General features: G+C 43.0%; 2 protein-coding genes across 9 annotated transcripts in view; one reads left to right on the top strand and one right to left on the bottom strand.

Moving 5' to 3' along the window:
- The window catches only part of Enoph (enolase-phosphatase E1), a 76576-nt gene extending 73631 nt beyond the window's left edge, over positions 1 to 2945 (bottom strand). Inside the window, exon 1 of the mRNA XM_080282301.1 lies at positions 2818 to 2945. Coding sequence (XP_080138427.1) covers positions 2818 to 2916 — 99 coding nt within the window. The 5' untranslated portion in view covers positions 2917 to 2945. The remainder of the gene's footprint in view (positions 1 to 2817) is intronic.
- A 633-nt stretch (positions 2946 to 3578) lies between these two features.
- The window catches only part of LOC145412514 (uncharacterized), a 194042-nt gene continuing 169643 nt past the window's right edge, over positions 3579 to 27977 (top strand). For all 8 annotated transcript variants that reach the window (XM_080282401.1, XM_080282402.1, XM_080282405.1 and 5 more), the window contains exons 1-3: positions 3579 to 3680; positions 25015 to 25200; positions 26105 to 26263. In XM_080282401.1, the coding sequence (XP_080138527.1) occupies positions 25030 to 25200; positions 26105 to 26263 (330 nt within the window). In that variant the 5' untranslated portion in view covers positions 3579 to 3680; positions 25015 to 25029. The remainder of the gene's footprint in view (positions 3681 to 25014; positions 25201 to 26104; positions 26264 to 27977) is intronic.

Here is a 27977-nt window from a genome sequence, read left to right on the forward strand (position 1 = left end):
CTGGAGGGCGTCCCAACCCTCTCGGAGCAACAGGAGGCCATCACTGGGGCCCGACTTCCTGATGGGACCGTAGATGGGGCACGGCTGGAGGTCGTCGGCTGAGTCTGGTATGAAGGGTGATGTGCCGGCGCGTTGTGGCTGGAGGCCGTTGTCGGTGTCGTGCCCTCCGTGTCTCCTGTAGGTGGAAAGGGGACATACCCTTCTTCCCCTGTGTGAGGCTGGAGGCCATCACAGGCCCTGCAGGTGGAGTGTCCAGGTGGTGCGGCTGGAGGCCATCTCCTGGTGTGAGTGGCTGGAGGCCATCTCCTGGTGTGAGTGGCTGGAGGCCATCTCCTGGTGTGAGTGGCTGGAGGCCATCTCCTGGTGTGAGTGGCTGGAGGCCGTCTCTGGTGCGCTGTATGGAGCGTAAGGTTCAGCTCCACCCCGATCTTGACGCAGTCCGGGCTGGCGAGAGGGTAATGCGCCTGGGCTGAGGTGTTCGGGTCGGGCCGGTTCCGGGTAGCAGGGGCCCGCGGCTACTAGGGACTTGCACCCATATAGCATGGACGTCCTGCTCGCTCCAACTAACCCTCCATTGTCGCCTCCTGGGGGTGTCGTGCTGCTGCTGGATGTTGTCATTTCAATATATATATATATATATATATATATATATATATACAACTTCTGCTTCAAATCTGATAAGCGTATATTTTGTCTCAGATGTTTTAATTCTTCTATCTACCTATCTATTGCCAGACGCCTCAATCCCGTTTGGGGTGGCCACAAACAAATCGCCTCCAAGTCGCCCTGTCCCCTACCATTTCACTGCCCTGCTCCCAACTCACACACCCCTCTCTCATATACCTCTCCACCCCATCCCTCCATCTCATCCTCGGCCTCCACCTCCCTCTTCCCCCCTCCACCTCACTCACATACACTCTCTTCGTCAGTCTTTCACCCTCCATCCTTTCCACATGGCCAAACCACCTCAGTGTGTTCCTCATAACGCTTCCTATCACATCCACATCCACACCACTCGCTGGTGCAGTGGTAACGGTCTCGCTTGCCAACTGGTGGACGGGAGTTCGCACTTCGCTCAGGTTGCGAAAAGTTTCACTGACGAAGTGGGTGGTTGCTGTCCCCCTTGAGCAAGGGGACGGGTGTGTGCGTGTGTGAAGGTCACAGCCTTGCCCTTAGATCGGACTATATGAGCTCTCAGCTCCCTTCCGGGAGGGTAAAAGCTGACGATCACGACCATCAAAGTGATCCTGACCGACCCGGTGAATTACCACAACGCTCCTTTATATCCTCATTCGTCAGCCTGTCTCTCCATGTGACTCCACAGGCTTCTCTTAAATAACTCATTTCCACTGCTCTCACTCTTGACTTGTGTCCTTCCAACAACGTCCAAGCTTCACTTCCATACGTTAGAGTTGGTATCACAATACTATCATGCAGTAACTATTTCACTTCCGTGCTCACTTCCCTGTTTCTTGTCACTGCTTTCAAGGAACCAGCAACCTTTCTTCCCTGCTGTACCCTTTCAAGCGACTTACCTCGTTAATATGAAATCTTGTATTTATTAATGTTATTGGCCTTAATTCTTTGGTTGCAGCTTTCTTTGTCTACAGGATGTCTTCTAGACGTTTTAAACTTCTCTGCTTTTTTTTTTTCTCATCTGTGAATTTCTGTACAGTGAATTTCTGTACTCATTTTTTCCTTTTTCAATTTCTTTAAACAGCTCAGACTTCAGTCCATCGGGTTCAGCTGCTCTTCTGTTTTCGATCTTTTTTTTACTTCTACAAGTCTTTGACATAATTATTTTTTTTTACTTCTACAATTATTGATCTTAACAACAACGGGTAAGACAGGTGGACGGATTGGTGAGTGGGAATGCCAGGTGTGGTGGGTCGGTAGTGGAAAAAAGGTCTATGGTAAGAAGTCCATAGGAAATATATCCCCGGGAAATTGGGCCCAATGAAGAACATAGGCTCAGTGGGTAAAATATTGGCCCTCGTGGGTCCCAGGCAGTGCCGATATGCATGGTCATAGACCCACAGGGTTTTACCCACCCGGGTAACGCCCACTGGTTACGCCTAGTAAGCTTCCCCTGCAATAATAATAATAATAATAATAATAATAATAATAACAATAATAATGGGCGAGGTGGCCAATACTAGTTAGCTACGGCCATAGTGTTACAAGTCTAAGAGAACTAAAGGGTAACCATTAAACAATGAATATAAGGTCTGATGAACCGTACTTTTTTTTTTTGGGGGGGGGGACTACATCACACTGCAGTTAATTGTATATGGGAGACGATTTATATGAAGCCTCTGAATCTGGAATTCAGGTCCAAAACAATTAAAATCACTGATAAAAATTAAATCATGAGTTACGTGAACTATATACTGATGCATGCCCAGGTTAACTGAAGGGTTTGGCATTCTCGGACAGGTTATGTTCTGCGTGATGCCCACATTTCATAAAACCATTAACGGGAAGAATAGATCTACCTACTGATAATGCTTTCATTTATGTAGGCATAATTTCTTCCATCTGAAAACTTCACGGCACTGTTCAATCAAGACTCATTTGGTCTATCTGATCACTTATTATTTACCCCAATATACACTGTGCACAAAGCGAGATCCAAGATAAGCGTGAATATGACATCAATCCTCCCTCAGGCCTAAATGAAGTTTAATCTCCGAAGAACATTATTCTAGGCGAAAATAAAATTTAAAAAGAGCGGAGATTACGTCACAACTCCTCCTCCCTCCACCCAGCTGATACACCTGTTGTCTGGTGTGGTCGGTTCTATACACACAAACTCACCTTCACAAAGCTAATGGAGGTTGTTGTACCTTCAATGTCCAGCATGATGATGTTAACATGTTTCACAAGGTCTTGAATATTTTCGCTGGTTCTTTTCATTTTCTCCCTACTAAAAAGCAAATTTTATCCACGAATGTACTGCCTTCGAACGTACAAGATGTTACACTGGGACAGCTTTTCTCATTAATTTACTGATATTATGCTTTTAGCATGCATTGCGTTATGAATACAATAATTTTTCACCAAAAAAACATTATGTCAAAAAATACTAATAAAATAAGGAGAGACGAGTGAGTTCGAGATTTACACATTTCGGATGAAAGTTTATTCTAACGAATCACTTATTCTCACAAACATGTCGATGATAGACAAAAACTATAAAATCACATTTTAAGGGCCTATTTGCTTTATTTAAACATTATTATTCTTTAATTCAGCCGCGTTAGATGTTTGTTTGGGAGTTACCATGGCGGCTACGTGGCAGGGAGGAACATACCGACAGGAACAGCCATGAAGTGAGAGAACAAAAAACGGGAAGAAAAAGATCACATTATATGTTACGCTTTAACAAGCGTCACTGATTGTTTCCACAACAAATAAAATAAAATCAGAATATAATAAAAAATAGTGGACATGAAGATCATTTCATGGTTTTTGTAAGATACAAAGAGCTATATTAGTAGATTCCACGTTCTGTTCCTCTATGGACCGAGGCAGATGGCCAATCCGAACACGTTTTGCAAAGCAGCTGGGCCAGTGCACTGAGTGAGGCGGGGGAGGGAGCGGCCCACTCTCTCTCTGTTGTGGCTTACCTTATTGTATCAAAAATTCCTACTTAAGCAATACCATTGTATATTGGAAAGGTAAGAAAAATGCGTAGATCAGATTTACAAGAAAAAATCAGCAGTATTCCCACTAGATTACCGGGAAAAGGTGTCAATCTGTGAGGTGGGCCAAACCCTGCCACCAACACCGGCCTGTCAAACTCATCTACCACCCACAATCATGTTTTTCTTTCGTTCTTTTACGCTGGGGCACTTCATGGTGCCACAGGGTACCATCTGAGGTAAAATAATGGGTGAATTTTTGTACCAGAGTATAGTTTCAAGTTTGTGGTGGGTGGTGGTGACAGTTTCGAGGGTGGGAAGGGCAGTATGATGACCTCAGCTAGTGGTATAAACTTGAGATTGTTTATTAGCGCACCATGTGGCTCTGCTCCTTCCAGCCAGGCCTGTACACTACTATCCGTTTCTGGCACAGAAACAATGCTAGAAAGTTTGAGTGTGCAGAGACAGTGAGTGAAACCTGTTTTCAAGTTGTCATAATACCATTTAAATTCCACTTGTCGGAACTGGATTTTATCATACAATACTGTAAATTCGTCTCACAAAAGATTGAAGCAAGTTTTGAATATAAGCTAATTGTTATGGAAAGATGACTAACCATTAAGATTAGAAAATATTTTTGGGAGTTCAGGAGCTTGTTTTGTAAAAAAAAAAAAAAAAAAAAAAAAAAAACAGTAGGCCTGTAAAGCTTACATGTGATAATGAAAGGCTGTACAGTTACCGATGAAAGGTAAACATACACTTTACTTTAAGCTGTAGAAGCCCTTTACCAAATCATTTCCTATTAGTCTCTCATACTTTTCTGATCACAGGGGTGGTAAATGTTTCCTGTTAAATGTTTCCCCCCCCCCCCAATGTTTTAACCATTTTCCTCCTCGACAACTTCTTTGATTTGTCAGTGTAATGGCGGAAGGGACTCTCCTTACCTAAGTATTTAATTAAACCTAACCTTACCTAGCATAACTGTAGCTACATGATAATTTAACCTAACCTTCAGTTGGGAAGCAAAATCCACCTTTGAGTACATTGTTCTTTCCATTACACTGAAAACAATCGTAGGTACAGATAAAGGAACGTGATAATAATAGGGTAAATTTTTCAACAGGAAAAGGTAATTTACCACCCTGAAAACAGAAAAATACTGAAAACAAGCTGGAGGAATGTGAATTGATAAGGCCATTCAGCTGCTTAAAGCATACATTTAACCTGATAAAATGCTTTACATTAGCTATTATGCATTGTGGAACAGTCATGTGAGCATTTGTATATATGGTTTGTACCATAACTTAAGAGTTCTTGCTACTAATTAGTTAATGCAGGATAGCAAAACGGCACAACGAGGAAGAAAGGTTGCTGGTTTCTTGAAAGCAGTGATAAGAACCAGGGAAGTGAAGCAATTACAACATGACAGTATTGTGATGCCAACTCTAACGTATGGAAGTGAAGCTTGGACCTTGTTGAAGGGACAGAAGTCAAGAGTGAGAGCAATGGAAATGAGTTCATTGGAGAGGAGGATGTGGAGTTACATGGAGAGATGGACTGACAAATGAGGAAGTGAAGGTGCGTTGTGTGGATGTGGATGTGATAGGAAGCGTTAGGAGAAACACACTGAGGTGGTTTGGCCATGTGGAGAGGATGGAGAGCGAGAGGCTGATGAGGAGACTGTATGTTAGTGAGGTGGGGGGGGGGGAGAGAGGGGGAGGCCAAGGATGAGATGGAGGGATCAGATGGAGAGGTATATGAGGATGGGGGTGTGAGCTGGGAGCAGGGCAATTAAATGGCAGGGGACAGGGTGACATGGAGATATTTACCTTTGAATTGATTGCGACTTTGTAAATACGTACAGAAACACATTTTTTGAGGATGAAGAGGATCTATCAGTAAACAAAGAAAATATGATTCTATAAGGAGTATGTTAGGTTGGTTAGACTAGTATGAAATTGGTTAGACTAATGAGCCATAGTGAGTGAAGGATTGCAGCTGCTGGTACCGTAACTCTTAACTCTGGTCGTGTCCACCTCTTCACCATATTAACCACCCTTCATGACTGGACAGCCACACATTCATGCTGTTGGGATAACGTTAGTATCGGTGCACATTAACTTATGCCATAATAGAATCAAGGTTGTCATTACTGTGGTTTTTCATTAATTCATTACCAAACACATGCAGCCTTTTCATATTTTTCATTGAAATGAGTTTTTTGTGGGTTACAGCACTTGTTATTTTTCTTGGATTACTATAGCTAGTTGTACATTGTGGTAGGTGGTGGGGACCATCATCCACTCATTGTAGTACTGCCTACTTCTTCCTTCACCTTTATCATTCTTTTTCTGTGTCTGCCCTCCTCTCTTCCTATTTCTCCCATCTTTCCTGTCACTTTTTATCGCTCTTCTCTCCTTTTCAGGTTGCCTTATAATGAGTGACAAACCTAATGGTTTTCTGTAAGCCAGGAAACCATTTACAGTGCTGGATGGTAACCTTAACACCAACCTACATGTTCCCAAAGTGTCAACAAGTGGGTCGGTGGAGGGTTAGTACCCCTTCCCATAAAACCACAGGCTCAGAGACCAACAGCCACTCATGGGATTATGGCCTCTGGGTATAGGTAGATAGATAGATAGCATAAAATAGGTTAGGTTAGGATAAATAAGGTAGGGTTAAGAAAATATTGGTTAGGTTTGGATAGATATACACTTAAGGGTAATTTCATTACAATATTATACGAAGATGACGTCAGTCAGTCTTTGTGCACCACAAGAGTGTCCATCTGTAAACAGACACTGCATTTTTAAACACTCACCACTTTTAAATGCAACAAAAACAGTTAAACTTGAAAATGTTGTTAGAAAAAATTCCATGAAGAGCTAAGGTAAGGAAAGAACAGACAACTCCAGAATAAGGTGGTCCTATGTCTCCTTAAGGATTACTGCAACTTTTATAATAATTGCTGAAATCAACTGTAATTCCTTGGTACTATTCATGTTCATTATCTTTGGAATCATGTCTTGCAGGAGGCCACTATAGCAGCCCCTCATAAGGAAACAGAAATTCAGTAGATGTTTGAATTTTAATTAGTCTTCTCCAGTCTCTGAGTGTGGACAGTGTGAAGTGAATTATAAATATCGTATGGGGGGAACGTCCAGTTAGGTTTCCTATGGAATGGTTACCGTATGTCAGTTGAAGTCATCACACTAAAAGCTTAGGAAAGTGAGTTTTAATCTTCTAAGGGAGGTTAATATAAAGGTAAGAATTTACCAGAACTTTTCACATAACAACCAGTCATTTAGTTGAGCCATGCATTGCGTTAGGGTTACCGGAACGTCAGTTAACAACCTTTCACTCAACAATTTATGTTAACCCATTGGATCCCAGGGTTGCTGGGGGAGGCATTGTGCTGGCAGGGTACTAAGCGTACCGCCCTCTGCCTATTGGCTCATAGTCGCGAAGCTCGTAGGTCCCTGCCCGGGGGTTCCCGACTTTGCTGACATTTGAAAATTGCCAGTTTTGTCCTATATTGAGGACACTGGGCTCCAGTGGGATATAGTAAGGCAATTATAGGATGGGTTCAAATGGATTTTTTTTTTTTTTTTGATCAGGGACCACTCCCCCCCCCACACACACACAAAAATCAGGCAGTACCACTGAAGTAAAATGTACCGGGTAACCAAAATGCAGTACAGTGCGGTATTGAGTACTGGTATGTGAGGGGGAACAGCTAGGAGGAGCAAACATCAGCCAATGAGGAATTTGATGAAATACTGCATTTTCGTAGTATGTTCATTAATCACCATTATTTTCACTAATTATCATTGGAATTTGGACAGATGTCAGTGTACTCAAGCTGTGTAGAGACCATCCTTCATTCTCGTAAAAATGTTGGCAGTCATTTATTTTAGTTATTAGCCATTGTAAATAATGTGGGCAGTATTATTTAAAACTAAAATGAGGCACTGCATACCGTTAAAGCATACTGTGCTGCTGTACAGTGTTATTACCTGACCCTTTACTCAATGATATACCAGTACAGTACAGTATTCCGTGTAACAACAGTAGCTTTAAGTAAGATACTAGATTAAAGATTGAAAGTACAGTATAAAAAAATGTTTCAAAAGGAAATACAGGTATTCCCTGGTTTAACGATGCAATTGGTTAAGTAAAAACCCATCGCTTGGCAGGGTATCGTATCTCAGTGTAGATTTAACATGTAAAGTACTGTATAGAGATGTGTTTTTGAGCCTTGGTTTCCCCCCCCCCAACCAAGTCCTAAATCCACCCAAATGAGTCCAAAAACAAGTTTCTAGCTAACCTAAACCCCCAAATAGCTTTAAAACAAGCCAGACTAAGCCTAAAAGTAGTTTATAACTCACCTAAGCCCAAAAATAAAATCTGAAAATTGTCAAATGTCTATCTATCTATCTAATGCAAGACGCCATAATCCCGTACGGGGTGGCCATTTGACTCTTGAGTTATTTGTTTTACAGGGAGGGGCACTAACCCTCCACCAACCCACTTGACACGTAGGGAGCACGTATGGTTTGGTTATATGGTTACCACCCAGCTTTGTAAATAGTTTCTTGGCTTACAGGAAACCATTTGGCTTGTCACTCAATGTATTGTCAAATGTAACACTGGAAAAATCAAACTTTGTAAACTGTACCGCAAAATGACAATGTTCACCCCACCTATGACTAAAACACATTAATCTAAGTCTAAAAACGGTTTATAAATCAACCTAAACACAAAATATAAGTCTACAGTATCATCAAAATGGTTAAAAAAAAAAAAAAATTGTTAAACTGGGGTTTGGCCATCTTTAGGCAGGGTATGGTGGTATTTATACCCTCATCGCAAAGCCGGGGGAATACATCTAGGGGTATGGTATTGTATCTCAGGGTATACCTGCTGTAAAGTGAAAATGATACACGTGGTCCCACCCCACCCTCACCCCCCAAAAAAATCTTGACTCTAACCATCACTACAGTAGTTCTCGTGATTGCTGGTTGAGGCCAGGTAGAACAACTTATGCGTGTGCATTGTTTGACAAGTCATCGCATGGCAAAGCCCTTCTGTATTATCCAACAGCCAGGAACTTCAGTGAAGGGCCAGAACACTTCCTTTTAACTTGGTATGCCACTCATTTCCTTAACCCTTTGAATCTGGCATTTTCTATTGTTGCATTTGCTCATTCTTTTTCTGTGCCTGCCCTCCTCTCTTCCAGTTTCTCCTATCTTTCCTGTCACTTTTTATTCCTTTTCTTTCCTTTATAGGTGGCTTTACATTGAGTGACAAGCCAAATGGTTTCAAGAAACCATTTACAGCGCTGGGTGGTAACCATATAATCAAACCATACGTGCTCCCTACGTGTCAACAAGTGGGTTGGTGGAGGGTTGGTGCTCCTCCCTGTAAAACAACTAACTCAGTGTCAAATGGCCACCCTTTACGGGATTATGGTGTCAGGCAATAGATAGATAGCATTTGCCGGCTTCATACAGTTACTGGTTATTTAGTTTGAGGGATGTCCATTTTATGTGAAGGGGTTAGATAATTCAAAAGTTCTCTCCTAAGCTAAAACAAGACTGGTCGGTTGATATTCACCATGGAAAAATTCTAACTAAAGGTTTTCCAGTTTTGGGAGAGTTCTGTTGAGTACAGTTAATGACATATAGAAAGTCTACTAAAATCTGATAGTCTTAAGTGCTTAAAAATTAGGTTAGTTAGCCTATGGTCATAAATGCTGATACCGGTACATATATTTGCAAAGCTGTCTCGAGTAGAAGTGGAGCTCCTTGTAAATGCTTGATCTGATTTTTGTATTTCTGAGGTTCCTTTAATTGTTAGATGCATCACAATGTATCTTAATGAATTACTGGGACTGAACAAATTCTGTTGTATCACCATAGGCCAGTCATCTTCATTTTCTGAACGTTGGTCATCTACATTGTTACAAAAAGTAATTTGACAAGGTCCACACATTGAAGTACAGTACAGTGGAGCTGGTAATGTCTGCAACTGCAGTGTTGGGTACTGCAGCTTGTTAAGCAATTGCAATGTATCATTTTGAGCAGTGTCAGGTGCTGGGCTTATGTCATTCATTATGAGTACGTATTTGTTGTCAGCAAGCCTCCAGCTTCATTTCAGAGGGTCAGTATCAGTCCCCATCCCCATCCAAGTCATAATCTCGAAGTAAACCCTGAGACTCTGGAGTTCAGTGAAGACTCAGTTGGTGGAAGACATTTTGGGACAACAATTGATTTTGTAGAAACAACTTTCCTAGTAATTACCGTACTAAGTAAGAGAGATATCAGAAGTCCTAGTGAGTGATGAACGGAGTGGCAGAGGATGTGTGGATCAAATATTTGCAGTGAGACAAATAATGGAGATGGCTTGTGAGAAGAACTACAAGGTGTTTATTGCATTTATGGATTTAGAAAAAGCATATGACAAAGTAGACAGAGATGGATAGTGAAAGGTCACATGTACATTGTAGATGATAAGCTGCTAGTTGCTGTCAAGAGTTTTTATAATGGTAGTGAAGCATGTGTAAGGGATGAGGCTATGGCACACCTAATGTCTGACTTGGCTCGTATCTCTGACGGGGGTAAAAATAATCTGGTTGTTGTTAATGCATCAAAGACTCAGTTTTTACACCTATCAACCCAACAAAATCTTCCACAGGTATACCCACTAATGTCTAATAATATTCAGGTTAATCCTGCATCATGCTTGGGGTTTCATTTACTCGGGACTTATCTTGCAAAGATCATGTTACATCTCTTGTAAAATCTGCTTCCAAGAGATTAGGTGTGCTAAGCCGACTCTGTTCCTTCTTTACCCCTGCACAATTGTTGACTCTATACAGAGGTTTTATCCGCCCCTGTGTGGAGTACAATACTCATGTGTGGGGAGGCTCGCCACATACAGCTCTTCTCAATAGGGTGGAGTCAAAGGCTTTTTGTCTCATTAACTCTCCTCCTCTTTCTGACTCCCTTCAACCTCTGTCTCTTCGTCGAACTGTTGCATCTTTATCTCTTTTTCTATCGCCGCTTCAGTGGTTACTGCTCCTCTGAACTGTCTGCATGCATTCCTCCACCTCTACGACAGGCGCGTAGCACCTGTCTAGCAGCAAACTCTCATCCCTTTTCTGTCCAACTGTCTAATGCAAGAGTTAACTGTTACTCCCAGTCCTTCATTTATGCAATAGGTTAACTTTGGAACTGTCTCCCTCTGTCTGTATTTCCTACTTCTTATGATCTTCAGTCTTTCAAATGCAGTGTGTCCAGGTATCTCAAAATGATTGGAGCTTGAATTTGGCTCTCTCTTGTATTTTGTTTTTCTCTTGGAAGGAACAGCAATTATGGGCTCATGGCCTTTGGTTCCTTCTTCCTCGCATAAAAAAAAAAAAATGGGCATCTAAGTGAATGGTTCACGATCAATGATGTGGCAAGGTTGTGTGATGTCCCCGTGGTTGTTCAATATATATACAGTACTGCATATGGATGGGATGATGAGAGAAGTAAAAACACGAGTAATGGAGAGAGGGATGGCGTTGGTGACGGATGGAATATCTCACATTTGTTGGAAGCTGATGAAGTACTACTTGCAAATGCCAGACAAGAACACGGTAGACTAGTGCAGAGTTTTGTTGATGTCTGTGAGCATCGTGCCTTGAGTGTAAATGTAGAAAAGAGTAAAGTGATGGTAATCAAGAGAGAAGTTGACTCCCAGTGTGATGTTAGTGAATGGAGTGAGACTGGAATTGGTGAGAGAGTTCAAATACCTGGGTACAGTGATAGAAAAGAGAGGAAAATGTTCAAAAGAAGTGGAAAGTAGGGTTATACAAGGAAGGAAAGTAGCTGGTGCTATGAAAGCCTTGATAAGAAACAGAGGCTTAAGTCTTGCAGCTGCACGAGACAGACATGAAGGAGTGTTAGTGCCAACTTTAACATGGATTTAAGACTATGATATGGCATGAAATGAAAAGTCTATGAGTGAGAGCAGTGGAGATGGGACTGCTGAGGAATGTATGTGGAGTACAGGGAGTGGATAGGATACAAAATAATGATTCATGAAAGATGCTTAGTGAGGAAGTCTGTGGACACCAGAATCAAAGAGAGTGTACTGATATGGTATGGTCGTGTGGAGAGAATGGATAAGAATAGTGAAAAAGGTATATCTGAGCGAATATGAAGGATAGAGGAGGCTAGGTAGGCCAAGGAGAAGGTGGAGGGATATGGTGGATGAATATGTGAGGAAGAGAGGTATGAAAGTTGGTGAGGAATGGAGGACAGACAAGAGATTGAGCTGGCTGGATGAATGTTGTGAGATGTGCATGATCAGGGATTTGACACTCCTTTTTAACATGGCAGCGTCCATATTGACTCTATTGGGTACGTTTATATGAAGCTACAGAATTTGGCAAAAGTTATTGGCCTATCAGATAGAGGCAGGATTTCGGGGGCTTAAATGATGAGTGAATGGAAGCATGGCATATTGGATTGGGCAAGCTTGGACTGTCTGGATGTTGCTACTTCTCACCCTGCCCTAGAGTGGGAAAGGAGGTCCGGATGATGATGATGATGAACTTTCTTAATAAATATGTCGTAGCATATGGCTGCCAAAGACCCTGTGCTTTTTTCATTAACATTGCAACCGTAGATTTTTTTTCCAAGGCTTCCCATGTCTTTCTGGTTTTTACCTGTGGGGGTGAACACATTTGCATGGGATTTGAGATTATCATCATCATCTATGAATTTTTGAAATGCTGATTTCTTTCGCTCACCATCCACTCACTCGATGTAGTGCTGCCCTCAGGTGACAGCCCTTTCCTCTCTTCCTTCCTTCCTTGCTCATCTGTCTTTACTTCATTCTTTTTTCTTCCTTCTTCCTATCGGTGACTTTACACTCTCTGTTTCTTTCCTTCATCCTTTCCTCTTATTCTGCTTATGGGTGACTACACTGAGTAAAAAGCCAATTGGTTTCTTGTACACCCGGAAACCATTTACTATGGTGGGAACTAACCATATAACCAGATATGGCACCTGGTGGTTTAGTGGGCAATTATGGTGCTCCAGTTAGATAGAGCCTGTGCAGGTTTCTGTCCCAGGGGTGGTTGGGGTTTATTGCTAATGTAATGCCACTTATATTTGATGAATTTCAAATTTTATTTTTTTGGTTTAGATGATTTATAAACTGCTTTTAAGCCTGGTTTAGCTTGTTTGAAAGCTGTTTGGGGGTTTAGGTTAGCCAGAAACTTGTTTTTGGACTCATCTGGGTGGGTTTAGGACTTGGTTTGGGGGAATCTCAAGGCTCAGAAATGGATGCTTATACTTTGCATGTTGAATCCTCCCCAATATACTATACCCTGCCTAACGATGGGGTTTTTCTTAACGTATCCCATTGTTAAACTGGGGTTCACTCACATGATGTAATGCTGCTCTCGGGTCTCTGCCCTTTTCTCTCCTCCATCCTTCTTTCCTTCCATCCTATTCTGTCTTTCATTCATTCTTCCTCCTTCTGCCTGTGGGTGACTTTAGACTTCCTCTTCTGTCTTTCTTTGCTTCATTCTTTCCTATCCCTTCTGCCTGTGGGTGACTCTACACTGAGTGACAAGCCAAATGGTTTCCTGTACACCAGGAAACCATTTACTATGCTGGGTGGTAACCATATAACCAAATTTTGGCATCTGGTGGTTTAGTGGTTAATTACGGCGCTCCAATCGGATTGAGCCTGTGAAGGTTTATGTCCAAGGGGTGATTGATGTTTATTGCTCACGTAATGCCACTCAAGGATGAGTGAGGCTGGTCACTCTCATCTTAAATGTCAGGACCAACTTGCATAGCTCCGGGCTTCTGCGCTTCTCATGGGGCAACGTAGGATTGGATGATGATGATGATGACATCATACAGTGGAATCTCAAATTTCGACAGTTTAGAATTTGATTAATCAAATTTTGATGCATTTTGGAGTGGTCTGCCTACCTTACTTTTTGATGCAAAGTCGCGTATTTCAATGCTGTCAGGGCCAGACTCCAACCAAAACAAGCAAGGATAATATTTTTGATGCAAACCAAAATGCTAGAAGTGAAGGAAAATTATAAGAAAAAGTATGAGCCTAACCTAATATCGTATGTGACGTGTCAAGAAGAGAATGAAAATCAACATCATTTATTCATACAGTACATGAAGCATGCAATGATATGGTTCCGAGACAATTCATCGTCGTCAAGTCAATTCGCCCATCAGATAATTCCCCATCAAAACATGGACGATTTCCCATCAAGACAATTCGCACCCTGGACGATTCCCTGTCATTCTTTAAGTATACTTATTAATTAATCAGTACTTTAATAACCCTACGATATAACGAGAGAAATTAGAGGAAGAGAATCAATAGTAGAAATACTAAAACAAAATGAAATTCAGGTGGTAGCAAATACTGTACTGTAGGCAGAATACTGAAATGAAGAGAAGTACGGTAATTATGAATATAAGGAGCAACATAGAAATGAACAATAGAGACTGAGAAAAAAAAGTCATGTTGTTTAAGGACAAGAGCTCCCAGATGGGAGTAGGGACCACCACCAACAAGCCATGTGCAAGGCAATGCTCTATTGTCGGTGGCCATCTTGTGACTGTCCTGCCAGCAGCCAGCCCCCCACAGCCAAGTGCTGCACTTTCAGCCTGTACCTTCCATATGTGGACATGCATTTCACTGCAATTTAGTTGTATGTATTGTCTTTGTATTTTCATTTCAACTTAACTGTTTAAAGATGGCACGCAAGAGTGGTTCTTCGGGTAGCAGTGGTAATGGACGAGAGCAGCCTGGCACCTATAAATCTTTGCAGCCAAAGGAGAAATGGCAACACAGGAAGGGGCAGAAATACACCAAGTATACACTTGCTGACAGTATGGCAATACAATTCAGAACTACAGTTACTGTACTTAACCACAGTATAGTTCATAAAGTTTACAGGGGATGTGGGCAAAAAATCATGATTTTAGGTAGTTAGTTTCGGAGGCCCCAGACCCAGACTAATTTTTCCCATAAGAAGTTCAGTTTGAATTTCAATGTTTTCAATTTCGATGCGTTTTTTTTTTTTTTTTTTTTTTTTTTTTTACATATCCCCATCAAAATTTGAGAATCCACTATCTATCTATCTGTCTACCTGTCTATCTCTATATATACAGTACACCCACCACAAATTGACTTAGGACCTACACATAGAATTGCTATGAGAGAGTTGTCTGTCTTTGTTTTTCCACCTCTAGCAAGTGAATTTTGGGGGCAAGAAGTAACTGGCAATTCCTCTGGTGTTGGCAGGTGGTGGTGAAACACCCAGCATGTCAGTGCTTGCCAGAAGCGAGAGTGGGAGTATATGTTCCCTTCGCTCCTGGCTTGCACCTCCCCCTTTTTTCGTATGCCTTACTGTTTGCCCTGTTATTTTCTTAGAGTCAAGTTGTCATGCCTGGAAAGTACTGCTGAAGGGATGAGAGGGTCCGTATCATTGCATGGAGGCAGGATAATGTCCCTATCAACACGATTTTTGAACGTACTGGACATGCAAAGTTGATTGTCATGAAGATTCTTGCTGCAGCGTGCCACTTGATGCACAAGCATGGCGATGGAAAGAAGAGGACAACTTCCAAAGATACAAATATGCTTATGAAGAGGGATGTAATCAAGAATCCTCGACTGACAGCAGCAGAATTGAAGAGAATGCATCCCCAGCTGTTACAAGACTTCTCAATTCGAATTATCCAACACCTCTTGCAGAAGAAGCTGGGTTTGCCAACCCACACTGCAGCCAAGAAACCGCTGCTCGCTGACCGCATGAAGAAACAGCGCATTCAGTTTGCCAAGATGTGTGCACACTGGACATCGGATGAGCAGAGAAAAGTTATGTTTTCCGATGAAAGCACATTTCAAGTGTTCCAGGTGCATTCTGCCAAGGTTAGTAGCCCTGCCTGCCATAGTCGATATGACCCTGCTTACATGGTGCCAACTGTTAACCCCTTAACTGCGGGGCATCACTTTCGTGAATCTTGGGAGCAAGGGATCATACTGCAGGGCGTCACTTTTGTGATTGTGTTACTTTGAATTTGCCCGGGCTTTCAAGTGGTGGCTTGTATCATCTATCAGTACTGCCAATGTCCAACACTAGTCAGCACTCCTAATCTCATCAGTACTCCCATCCATTGTTGACAATTTAGCCATTTCTCCCCGTTCTTGACTCCCCTCCCTACCTCCCCTCTATTACCCTCTTCTCTCGCCTGCCCGGCCGTGCTACGCTAAGTAAATCTTCCCTGGAATTTTCCACTGATTTCATCCCATTGAAATAAGCCCTATGCCCTATTCTTATACCAAATAATATATGCAAAAAAGAAATATGGTAAGTGAGAGTGCCATACACCTGGAATTGGCTAATTATCACCTGACAACACCTCACGTGCACTCGTTCGCTAATTTTCGCTGTTTATTTCCCCTTGAAATATGCCGTATAATCTGTTCTTGTAATAAAAATATATATAAGAAAGGAAGGGAGAAGCTTAAGTGGTATTTACATTCACCTGGAACTACCTAATTATTGCAGGCCACCACACTGAATTCTATGTGAAGTAAATCTTCCCTGGAATTTTCCACTGATTTCATCCATTGAAATTAGCCCTATGCCCTATTCGTATACCAAATTAAATATACAAAAAAGAAATAAGGTAAGTGATAGTGCCATACACCTGGAATTGGCTAATTATCACCTGACAACACCTCACATGCACTCGTTCGCTAATTTTCGCTGTTTATTTTCCCTTGAAATATGCTGTATAATCTATTCTCGTTTCGTTTTTGTTTTCGTTTTTAAAGGCTCCAACCTGCTTGCATGTGTCGGCCTTGGTCACCTAATGGCGGCTCTCCACGCTGCACGATCCATTGCAGCCTCCCTGTTCAGTCCCTTAACCCTAAGGTCACACTTAATGACCTCGTCCCATGTCTTTCTCGGTTTACCCCTCATAACCCCACCCCCAATATTAACACTTCTCACCTTCCTCACCCAATTATCATCCCCCATCCTCTCCACATGTCCATACCACCTCAATCTACCTCTCCTCATCACAACACCAATACACTCCAGTCCCATCCTACCTCTCGACTCTTCCATTGTAAACCCAGCCCCTCCAGGCCTTGGACGCAGGGACGCACTGCACATCCACCTAATCATTGTCATTTCTGTACGTCTGAGCCAGCGAATATCTTCCTCCTTCACTGCCCATTTCTCACTGCCATACAGCATTACACTCCTAACACATGCTGCATACAAAGACCCCTTAGCACGTAGGGAGAGCCCTCTCAATGTCAGGAGAGGCAAGAGCTCCCTGAACTTCTTCCAACCACTTTTCACCCTAGCCACAGAGCTGGCTCCAGCCCCATCTCCAGCACACAACATGTCTCCCAAATAACAAAACTCTTCCACACACTCAAAAGATTCACCAGCAAGTTCAATCCTTTCACGCCTGACAATCTCCACCTGCTCACCGCGGCACGCCGTACACATAAAATCAGCATTATCTCAGTCTACCTCTGATACCACTGCATCTCTTATGCACCCTTTTATCACACACACCGCACAAGATGGAATTACTTCCCACGCCCTTGTGGCAAACTGCACATGGCCACTCTCCCTCGTCTTTGACAGTACCGCCACCAACCCTAGATATCATCACTTTTGTTTAATCTGCATTTACCCTTAAACCCTTTTGCCCCATACCATCTCTCCACTTCCTAAACCTTTCCTCCGCCTCCCTTTCATTCTCTGCAATCAACACCAAATCATCAGCATACAACAACTCCCACGGGAGTCTGTTTCTAAAGGCACGTGAAAGGGCTTCAAGTACCATGATAAACAACATGGGACTCAAGACTGACCCCTGATGCACACCAACATTCACGGAAAACTCATCACTCAAATCTCCATTCACTCTCACCTGGGTGTGAGCACCCACATACATGGCCATAACCACCCTAACCAGCCACTCCTCCAAGCCAAGCTTTCTCATTGCCCACTTCACCACCTCTCTAGGGACTCTGTCAAAGGCCTTTTCCAAATCAACAAAAACAAAATAAAGATCCCTTCTCCTACCAGTATATTTTTCCTGAAGCTGTCGAACAATGAATATGGCATCAGTGGTCCCCCTACCTGGCATAAACCCAAACTGCATCTCATCAATGTTCACTCTCTAATCATACCTTCTAAAACTCTCTCCATTACCTTCATTATCTGATCTAAAAGCTTTATACCTTTATAATTTCCTCTTTCCAGGGCATCACCCTTCCCTTTATACACATTTACAGTTACACTCTTCAGCCAATCATCTGGGACAACACACTCATAAATAATCCTATTTATCAGGTCAGTGACAAAACTCACCCCTGTATCGCCTTAGTCCTTCAACACTTCGGCAGTCAGCCCAGACACACCTGCTCTCTCCACACATCTTTAATATCCTCACTATTCACCACTACCCTTCCTTCATCATTCTTCACACACTGCTCACCTATGATATCCCGATTATCCCTCTTCACCTGACCTGCCACCCTAAATATATTTTTCCTTTCCCCATGATTTAGGTTATCAGGTAATTGTCTCTGTGACTCAGACTTTGCCCTGTATACCTCTCTTCTAGCCCTATGCTTAGCAGCCAATAATAAAAATATATATAAGGAGGGAAGGGAGAAGCCTAAGTGATATTTACATTCACCTGGAACTACCTAATTTATAATGTATTGTCTAGATTTCCTGCCGGTCATTTCATAGCTATATATTAGCAGCTCTCACGAGGCTGACGTTGGCAGTAATGCATTCTCCCTAGGTAGGCCACCCCGGCCCACCAGTATCAGTTTACTGTCGTCTTTCAAGGTGAAAGTACGTCGGATTCGCCCCTGCTAACTTCACCGCTTTTTAGCCCCATGCAAAGGGCCCTTTGACCTCTACCCCCTACTAAACCTCGTGTGTAAAGAGGTAAAGGGCTGACAATTGATAGAGAGTGACTGTGATCTTTCTGGTGAGTAAAACAGTGCAAGTGGAACTGTAAATACTGTACAGTAAGCCCCCGCGTTTGGCGATCCAATTAGTCTGGCGAAACTACCGCCAAATGCGAATTTCGCCAAACGCGAGTTCTTTTTACCATATAAATTGCCTATAAAGTGCCTCAATCAGTCTTTGGTCATTGCCAAAGTCCCCCTTTTGACCCCTAAAACACCATCTTTCGAGCTGAAATAAAATCTTTTGCCTTCACATATTAATACACATGTAGAAAACAGACCAATAAACAATAAATAAAGCTAATAAGACATGATATAAAGGTTGTAACTAACCGTAAATAGAGTGAAGATAGGCTTGCTTGGCTGGGGATGTCGGAGTGGCAGTGGGGGCAGCTTAGTTGCTACCACCACTTTCCTCATCACTCTCCCCCTCCTCCCCCATAACCCCCTTAGCAGCCATTACTTGATCATCCACTTCATCGAAGCCAGAAAAGTCAGCATCCAGCTTAAAGAGGGCAGCGAAGCTTGGCTGGGGAGGTTGGGGTGGCTGGGGAGGTTGGGATGGCTGGGGAGGTTGCGGCTGTTCTTGTGGCTGTTCTTGTGGCTGCTTTTGGGGCTGTTCTTGTGGCACATTGAGTGGGGGGGACCGCCAGGGGACTGCCAAGTTTGAATTCAAATCGCCAAGCGCGCATTCGGTGGTCCGTGGCCACCCTACCGCCAAAAGTGAGTTTCGCCAAGTTGAAATTCGCCAAACGCGGGGGCTTACTGTAATGTGTAAACAGCAGGTGAAAGCAATGAATGTAAATATAAGTGAACAGTGGAAAACAGTTTTATAAGTTACTGCAAGTGAGTGCCTAACACAGTGTAAATAAAATAGAAATGTAAATAATGTAAATAAAATAGAGAACGTAAATAGAAATGTAAATGAGAAGTATTATAAGAATACGAGTATGTATACTAGGAGTAATGAAAGTGAAAGTTTCACTCTAGCATGTATGAATACTATGAGTTATGAGAGTGAAGGTGAAAGATTCACTCTCATCGCTAGTATACAGGATGAGAAAGTGAATGCTACTTATTTTACGTGAAAGGGTACAGCAGGGAAGAAAGGTTGTTGGTACACTGAAAGCAGTGATGAGAAATAGGGAGGTGAGTATGGAAGTTAAGAAGTCACTGCATGATGGTATTGTGATCCCTACCCTGACGTATGGAAGCGAGGCGTGGACCTTGCAAGAGGGGAACAAGTCAAGAGTGAGAGCAGTGGAAATGAGTTACTTGAGAGGAGCATGTGGAGTGACGTGGAGGGACAGGTTGACGAATGAAGAAGTGAAGGAATGTTGTGGGGTAGATGTGGATGTGGTTGAAAAGATTAGGAGAAATACACTGAGGTGGTTTGGACATGTGGAGAGAATGGAGAATGAAAGACTGACTAAGAGGGTGTATGTAGGTGAAGTGGAGGGAGGGAGAGGGAGGGGTAGACCGAGGATGAGGTGGAGGGATGGAGTTGAGAGGTATATGAGGGAGGGGGGGGTGAGTTGGGGGGAGGGGAGTCAAATGGTGGGTGACAGAGTGACTTGGAGGCGTTTTGTCTGCGGCCACCCTTTGCGGGATTAGGGCGTCGGGCTATAGATAGATAGATAGATACTGAAGGAAACTTGGATAAAGACTGTAGATATATATGTGTTATATAGTAATAGAAATATAAACTGTGAGTGTTTTTATGAATAATAAATTAAAGAACACCAGCGGCGAACGATGTCAAGTGGGAAGGTCACATGCCCTCGTAATTTTCATTGCTTTCAGTTTTTTTTTTTTTTTTTTTTTTTTTTTTTAGTATGGATTCCAAACTATTTGAGAATCATAGAATAGTGTTTCTAGTGATAATATCAGGGTGTGGTAATCATATTACGAGTTGTCGGGAAATGTAAAGTGGAGACTTCTTTACCCAACTTCAGAGGGCTCCACAAGTCCTATGGTACTTGACGAAGGCTCAACAAACATCCCAGGAGAAAGCTGAAGGTATGTGCCATATGCATATGTAATTTTAATATTCTAGGACTAATAACTGATTTTTGGCAAATATTTTTAGAGAGTCTGTCGGAGCCCGAATATGCCCGCAGGACATGCAAGACAGAGCAAAACAAGCCCGCGGTTAAGGGGTTAAGCACCCACGATCAGTAACGGCATGGGGGTGTTTCTCAGGTGAAATTGGAAGGGGAGGCCTTTACGTTCTTCCTAAGAACTTGATGAATGGTAGCTGGTACATTCAAGTTTTGAAAGATCATTTGTTAAACTTTTTTGCTGTTCATGGGCGCAATGTTTTCATGCTTCAGCTCCATATCACAAGTCAAGAAAGGTGACATAATGGCTTCAGGATAATCGGATTGAGAGCCTTGACTGGCCTGGCAACAGTCCGGATCTTAATCCGATAGAAAACTGCAGGGCAAAGATGAAGAAAATCATGGCAGAGAAGAGGACACCCAATCTGGACAACCTCAAGACTGAACTGACAAATGTTTGGTGCAAAGAACTGTCCTTAGAATACTTTAGTGATCTAAGTGATTCCGTGCCAGAACGCATCCAATTGGTCCTGAAAAACAAGGGAAGCATGATTTCATATTAATGAATGGCATTTCATAAAGAAACATTGTGATATACAGTAATCCCTGTACTATCCGGATGCCCACTTTCCGGACATCCCCACTTACCGGATATTTTGGTCCCGGGATCCAATATTCCCAAAATGAGCCAAAAATAGCAAAAAAAATCAAACAAAATCCAACTTTTTTCCATCCGTAATTTGAACTCGGCGCGTGCGGCGCGGACCAGCTGTGTTTTGGTCGGTAGTTCTGCCGCCGTCCACTGGAGCGCCCCTGCATCCTCCCCACTTACCACCCATCTCTTGTTGTGAGTGCACGCTCGTGATCATGGCCGCCCACTTGCTCGCTTTTATTGTGGTGCCTTACCTGCTGCAGGCTCTGCTGCTGCTCTCATGCCTCTCCTTCGTGTGTGTGATGATCCTTCGTGAGTTCAACCTGGCCCGATCTACTTTGTTTGATATTAAGAGATCCCGAGACAAACTCATGCAATACACGGCTGACTTCTCGTCGAAAAGCAAACGCAACGTGGAGAGGAAGATGATGTTTACTCCCAAGTTTGCTGAAGTCGACTGCTCCACGTTGATTTGGTATTGACAGCAACGTGCTGCTGGTGTGATGGTACGTGGTACAGAGCTGAAGGCTGCTGCTGAGAGGTTCGCAAGACTTCACAATGCCCTAGACTTCAAGGCATCCGAGGGTTGGCTCTTGCGTTCAAGTTACGACATGGCCTTACCAACCTTTACGGTGAGTCTCATGGCGAAGCTTTGGATGCTAACGAGGATGGAGTAGAGGACTTTTGGCACAAAGTGAAGGGCTTGATCAACAGGGAGGGCCTCACTCTCGGTCAAGTGTACAACGCTGACGAAACTGGTTTATTCTATTGCTCTTTGCCTATGAACACTCTAGCCGAGGAGACGGAGAAGCGTGTACCTGGCCGCAAGCTCTCCAAGCAAAGGCTATCTGCTTTGTGTTGTGCTAATGCTAACGGAAAGCACCGGCTTAAGCCCGTTATTGTTGGCCGTGCAAAGCGGCCTCGGTGTCTTCAGGGGTGATGGATGTCCTTTCTGTCGTCTGGTACCATTCCTTGAAGGCATGGTTCACAGCCCACATCTTCAAAGACTGGTTCCACCGCCATTTTGTCAAGGAGGTCATACATGACCAGACGGAGAAATCGGGAATTCCACGCGACCAGGTAAAGGCCCTCCTTCTCCTCGACAATGCACCTGCCCACCCGTACGACAAGGACTTGGTGGCTGAGAATGGCCGCATTAGGTGCATATTTCTGCCACCTAATGCTACTGTCTCATCCAACCAATGGACCAAGGAGTGATCTTGGCAACGAAGCGGTTATACTGACGGAAGTTCCTGGACGAGGTGAAGGTTGTTCTCGAGGACGAGGATGAGCCCAGGGAGGGACGGGACACGCGAGGCCAGCGGAGTTTGAAAAACCTTCGCCGCTACAACATCAAGTCTGCCATTTACAACTGGGCCAGTGCATGGAAGGAAATCCCTGTCAAGACTAGAAAATGGTTGGTCTCGTCTGCTTCTCGGAACGGATGTGGAGCACGATTTCCTAGGTTTCGACGTGGATGACTTCCATGCACGTCTACATGCGTATGGGGACGATGTTGATGTGGACGAAGTGCATGAGTGGTTGGATGATGACGAGGGCGATCCTGGGTATCAGACCCTGTCTGATATCGAGATCGCATCTTCAGTTGCAGGTGTCAGTACCCAGCTTGAAGATTCCGAGGACGGTGACGATGATGCGGACTCCTCTCGGCATGACACTACTCCAGCCACCCCCAAGCTTAGTGCACTCCGGGAACACCTAGAGTTCATTCTGGACTACCTGGAACGCCTGAACTGCGACAGGGAGATGGGGCCCTTGGGACTTGTGGAGGAAGTGCGTGCTTTCAGGCAGCGCATCATTAATCGTCAGAATCGTCGTTCCTTGCATCAATCAACAATTGACAGCTTTTTCAGGCCCATGACCCCCGCTGTGCCCAGCCCTGGCTCCACTCCATTGCCTCCCCAAGACAGGCCCTCATGCTCCAAGCCACAGCCCAACACATTAGCCACGGTGGAGTCACCGCTCAACGTGAGTTTGCGTCTATCTTCTGAGTCATCTACAGTGGGTATGCCATCGCCACGACCCAGCGACGCACCCCTAGGTCACCTCCCAGTGATACTCTCAGACTCTGACAGTGATTAAACAGCAAGAACTTCTCCACTAGATCACACGGGAATTTAGTGTTGTGCAGTGAAAGAAAAACAGAGCATACAATATTGTTAAGAAATTAGAAATTTGAGTGAAAAGACAAACAATTTTTGGACTGTAAATTTAACGTAGATTAATTTGAGTGTGTTTTGTTTAGAAAATGGTTTTATGAGTGGAAAGACTTAAAGTGCAGAGTGCAACACTTACTAAGTTACAATGGAGCATAAGTAAGACAAGAGTGCACAGTGTGAAGAGAATGGACTTCTGAGTGGGAATGACTAAGTTAAGTGCAAGACTTCAAGAAAAGTGTACTGCAAGTGCTTCAGGAAATCCTCCTTACTGTCAGAGTCTGAGAGGGAGCGGTTATTCATCGAGATGGCCATGGACTTGTTGTAAGTATGCAGAATGTTTCATACTGTACTGTACTGTATTTTCCATACTGTACTTACAGGGTACAGCAGGGAAGAAAGATTGTTGGTACACTGAAAGCAGTGATGAGAAATAGGGAGGTGAGTATGGAAGTTAAGAAGTCACTGCATGATGGTATTGTGATTCCTACCCTGACGTATGGGAGCGAGGCGTGGACCTTGCAAGAGGGGAACAAGTCAAGAGTAAGAGCAGTGGAAATGAGTTACTTGAGAGGAGCATGTGGAGTGACGTGGAGGGACAGGTTGACGAATGAAGAAGTGAAGGAACGTTGTGGGGTAGATGTGGATGTGGTTGAAAAGATTAGGAGAAATACACTGAGGTGGTTTGGACATGTGAAGAGAATGGAGAATGAAAGACTGACTAAGAGGGTGTATGTGGGTGAGGTGGAGGGAGGGAGAGGGAGGGGTAGACCGAGGATGAGGTGGAGGGATGGAGTTGAGAGGTATATGAGGGAGGGGGGGGTGAGTTGGGGGGAGGGTAGTCGAATGGTGGGTGACAGAGTGACTTGGAGGCGTTTTGTCTGCGGCCACCCTTTGCGGGATTAGGGCGTCAGGCTATAGATAGATAGATAGATAGATAGATAGACTTACCTCAAACACCTCATTTCACTCTTTTATGTCCCTTATTGGTGTGAATATGTAGTGTCTTGGGTGTTATGCATGTGCAGTAGGGAGGTGTTTTTCTGAGTTAGGCTAGGTTAGGGTCCATAACTACCAGTCCAGGAGCCAGGGACTTGTAAGTACCCAGAATGTTTAATATTGTATAAACCTACCTCAAAAAACTCATTTTATGGTTCTTTTGCATTTATTTCAGTCTTCTATGTCCCTTATTGGTGTGATTTGGGTCTTAAATAGGTGCTATGCATGTCCAGAGGGAGTTGTATAGGTGTTTTTCTGAGTTAGGGTCCATAAGTACAAGGCTAGGAGGCTGGTGCCCACTATCTGGACAGGACCACTTTCCGGACATGCCTTTGGCTCTCTTACGTCGGATAGTGGAGGGATTACTGTATAATGTTTATAGTATTATCAGCTACCTTACTTTAACAGTTAACCATTGTTTTTTGCAGGTGTGGTAGGAGAGGATGGACTTGATAGTTTTGTTTGGTGTGGTGGTGGCACTTACGGCAGTGGTGTACCTGCTGGCCACACTTGGTACAAAGGAGACACCCTTTGAGGATATCCTGGCTGAGCAGCGTCAGAGAGAGATGGAGAATGCACATGCAAAGAATGATAAGCAACATAAGAAGCCAAAAGTAAGTTATTTTGATTAATTTTGTACAGGTATATGAATGAGCTGTACAGTACTACTGTAGAGAATTTAATGATATACGGTACAGTGCTTTACCATAATGCACTGCGCTGCATTGGAATATTTTATCACTTTTTATACCTTGTAATTTTTGCATGGTTTATAAATTTGTGTACTGTGCCTTTAAGTTCTGTTGTAAATGATATATATTCAGAGATGGCATTGTGAACTCATTTTCTTAAATGAGAATGAATATATTTTTTTTTGATCAACTCCAGTCTGTCTTACTGAGCAGACTCATCAACCATAGGCAAGCAGCTGCCCCCACAAGCCTGTCCTGTGTAGTGAACTGATGTTCCCTTGTAGTTGACAGAACCTTTCCAGGGCAAGGCATGGGGAATGGTTTGAAGGTTTGGTTCACAGATGGACATGGCATCTGCATGTCTGTCTATACGCAGGTAACAGGGGTTCCAGGGTAGGCTCCAATGTGCTCTTTAAAACCCCCCCACTGCGCTAAGTCTTATCAGCTCAATTATCTTCCCCAAGTCACTTTTTTGAGCTGTTTATTTTAATGTTAAGTTGATTTTTTTGTCATCAGACTGTCATTATGAACTCGAACACTTCATCACCCTTGTCCTTTTGTGCTTTATGCCTCTTGGGTGGGTGTGAGGGCAGCGGTAAGTCACCAGCACATGGGAGGTAGACGGGCATGAATCCTCCGATGCTGAGCTACAAATGAGAATTGAATTAATAAATACACGGTATTTGGCAACTATGGCGTGGCAGGGATTGGCAACAGCTCTGATGGTGTAGAGAGAGACTCAATGCATCCATGGAAAGCACTGATGCTTGCCTGTGCTTGAACTAATGGCATGGAGACCCATTAATTAATTTATTTAATTCTGAAGGTGAAAAAAGCAAAAGCCAAGAAGGATGAAGGAGAACCATCTGCTTCCCTAGCCTCCCCAGAGACTGAGCCAGAATCAGCACCCTCAACACCCACCCCCCGACCTCCCTCACCACCAGAGCACCAGTCTCAGCCAGAACCTTCACCTCAGCCCGTCCAGGTGCAGTAATGTATTATTTTTGTTGTTTTGGCCATAAGCTCAACCGTATGTAATATGCATATTTATATGGTGATGGAGTGTGAGAAAGGTGAGTTAAAATTGAAAGAACAGTTAATAAAATCCTTGAATAAGCAGGTGGGGGTTACAATTTCAAAGTGAGGAAAAAAAGAAATAAATGGTGATACTCTTGTACTCTCTTTTTGGAAACTAGGATGTTGGCTAGGCTTTAGTATGATGTGCAGAGTTTCACTACATCTTAGAGTGATAAAAATGAACTACTGTTTAATTAAAACAGTAGTTCATTTTTAATGAAATGTTTTTAATCATGTATTTTTAATGAAATGTTTTTAATCATGTATTTTTAATGAAATGTTTTTAATCATGTATTTTTAATGAAATGTTTTTAATCATGTATTTTATTGCTTTTATGTGGATTGTCATACATGGGAAATTGGGATAGAGGACTTTACAATTTTATATAATCTCTAGTGATGGCTCCCTTTGGGGATTCCATCTTGTGTGGGCACCTGTGGCTCAATAGTTAGACTTCTTAAGCTTCTGTCTTTGTCACCTCTTCTCTGGCTTTTCTCAGTGGAATTTTTCATTTTTGTTTATTTTTATTATAATAACATCTTTGTCTGTCAGCTAAGCACAGCCACAGTTTTCAAGCAACAGTATTGAATATATTGTGTACACATCCAGCTTAGAATGTCATGAGCACTTTTGGCTTCAACCCCCACCCAAAAATTTAGCAATGCATCATAATCATCATCATCATCATCATCATCTCAAACCTCACCAACCTCCATACATTGCTTGCATGAATTCATTTACCACGTGTCAGCTTTCGTGATGGCCTGTTATGCCTCCTTCCACAACGAGACTCACTCAGATACACTATTTTCAGGAACCTATATACACTCATTCTCCATATCACCATACCATGTAAGCACACACACTTCATGTCCACAGATGGCCTTACTCCACGTCTTTCATATATAATGTTATTCCTTATCCTATGGATGTTCCACACACCACACCTTAATAATCTCATTTCCACTGCTCATACCTTGATTTTTCATTTTCTCACCACATCAGAATCTCAGACCCATATGTTTCTGAGGCAGTAAAAATTCGTGCAAACCTCATGAAGCCTCCACATTCAGACCTCTTGCTTCCTGTCAGGTTCTTTAAAGCAGCATTCACATTCATTCCTTATGCTACACTGCTTCTTTTGCCCACTTTCCTGGCTCCTGTCATTGTATGCAGGTACTTAGTCCCTCACTAATTGGAAACTCATCATTTGTCATCACATCACTTTGCTTTTATTCACATTTACTTTCAATGAAAGGCTTGACACTATCATTCACAGAACTCTGCACCGATCTTCCAAGCTTTTGCTCACTATCGGCAAGCAACACAGCATTATGTGCATACTTCAGATGTAATGCACCATTCATTATTAGCATCATCACTTGCTCAAGATCTTACCTCTCTCATACACCCATCCACATCTATGTTGAACAGCCATGGGACATCACACAGCCTCGTCTCACTCCAGCACTAATCTTAAACCACTCACTCAAAAGCCCACATACCCATATATAGGCTTTCTGCTATCATAAAAACTCTTTGATGGCATTCAGCAACTTTCTCTTCACACCACACATTCACAAAGCCTTCCATAATCACACTTTTTATCTTGTCATATGCT

The sequence above is a fragment of the Coenobita brevimanus genome, chromosome 93 (genome assembly GCF_032717465.1).
Source record: "Coenobita brevimanus isolate Jiangsu-jjx chromosome 93, ASM3271746v2, whole genome shotgun sequence".
Lineage (NCBI taxonomy): Eukaryota > Metazoa > Arthropoda > Malacostraca > Decapoda > Coenobitidae > Coenobita > Coenobita brevimanus.